This window comes from Austrofundulus limnaeus, unplaced genomic scaffold (genome assembly GCF_001266775.1).
Source record: "Austrofundulus limnaeus strain Quisiro unplaced genomic scaffold, Austrofundulus_limnaeus-1.0 Scaffold514, whole genome shotgun sequence".
Classification (NCBI taxonomy): Eukaryota; Metazoa; Chordata; class Actinopteri; order Cyprinodontiformes; family Rivulidae; genus Austrofundulus; species Austrofundulus limnaeus.
The window spans coordinates 116,674-118,307 of NW_013952916.1; the positions used below are offsets into that span (position 1 = coordinate 116,674).

Consider the following 1,634-nt stretch of genomic DNA (forward strand, 5'->3'; position numbering starts at 1 on the left):
GGGTCCTCCGGAGGACCCGTCCTGCCGTTTTGGACACAGCCAGTGATTTGCGCATCAAGCACATCGAACGCTCATATCGTTCAAATCGCGCTGCTCTAATTGCGCTCGAGGCGCTGCAGCACTTCCCGACGCTGCTTGAAGCGCGTCCACCATAGACTTTGTATGTAAACCTGCTGCTCCTGATGCTGAAATCGCGTTCGGTGTGAACGCATCATAAGACACATTAAGTTGATTTGATGCTACAGTTTGCCTTGTAATATTATTTTATACCTTTTCTGCTACTTTTGAATTGACTATTATTAAATGTTATTAGTTTTTTAGGATACAAGATGCTTCTTACAAAACCAGAATGTGAATCTTTTCCTAAAATTTCATGGYGATATCTTGAACACTAAGTAAGTTATGAGCAAAAATAGAAAACAAGAAGGTGAAATGGTCCCATTGGTTCTGCTGTGAACTGCAGCAAGAAAAAAAAAAGTTGATTTCACCTAAACAAACATCAATAACTTCCCTCATACTTCAGATAATCATGATTTAGGTGTTATTTTGTARGGTTTGKAATGTTCTTTTGGGATCCCCTGTCAGATTTAATATTGGTGTAGGATTTAAAAATTCCTACAGTTAAAATCCCTATAGTTAGTTTAAAAAAAAAGATTAGATTGCGTACTTGACTCTTCACCTGCAGTATTGGGTAAGAAACGATAAGAATCGCCATGAATCATTCCAGCCAGATGATGGTGCCGAGTGCTGTCTGTACAAAACTGTGTAGAGCTAAATTAGTCACTGAAATTAATGTTTTTTTTAACCAAATGTACAATGCAAATGTAGGTCTATAGCCTTGTGAGGGTTTTAGTTGCCGAGTGGCTCTTCAGTTTATATAAATAAATAAAAAACATAAAGCCTGGTTACAGAATAAGCCAGCAGTCCGTGATTGTCGGTGTGACACTAGCTCCAGTTATTTCACTGCTCACGTTCTGGTAGGGTTAACAAACAAGAAAGTTATGCAAAAAAAAAACCTCCCAAGTATTAAAAATGATAAAATTTCGCCTGAACTAGGCTCCCAAACGACGGTTTATAATATGTATGGACACACTTCTTACCTCGTAGTGCTTCATCTTGGCTGCAAACGCAACTTCCTCGATATCCTGAGTGACGGAGCAGCGTCCAATCAAAGGACCTGCCGTGCTGACGACGTCGTGGGCGGATACGGCGTGATCAGTGCAGCCAATCAGATTTAAGATCAATGAAGCGAACCCGCCCCCACTGTCAGCAGGTTAGCCAATGAAATTTAAGCAACTGCAAAGGTTATGAGATAATTGGATTTTCTCAAACGATTAAAATGACTAGCTGTGAGACTATTTACTGTATTCAAATTATCTTTTACAAAGTTCCAACTTTTTATTTCTGCAACTTAAGCATTTATATACACTGGCCATTCATAGTATAAGTTGTAGATGTGTTAAAAATACTTTTTTTATTATCAGGTTTAGTGTTTGGAAAAAGTGTCTCAATATTTTCAAGATTCAAAGTGTTTATCGTCATATGCACAGATGAAAACATGTTTCCCTGAGCAATGAAATTCTTACTTTGTCGTCCATTTTGAATGCCAAGAGATAACCATATTAACAAAAGAA

General features: G+C 38.1%; 1 protein-coding gene across 1 annotated transcript in view; it reads right to left on the reverse strand.

Annotated features, from left to right (window-relative positions):
* Positions 1-1,159, reverse strand: part of tecrb (trans-2,3-enoyl-CoA reductase b) — a 28,695-nt gene extending 27,536 nt beyond the window's left edge. The window contains exon 1 of the mRNA XM_014025989.1: positions 1,101-1,159. Within this exon, the coding sequence (XP_013881443.1) occupies positions 1,101-1,115 (15 nt within the window). The 5' untranslated portion in view covers positions 1,116-1,159. The remainder of the gene's footprint in view (positions 1-1,100) is intronic.
* Between the last annotated feature and the right edge of the window lie 475 nt (positions 1,160-1,634).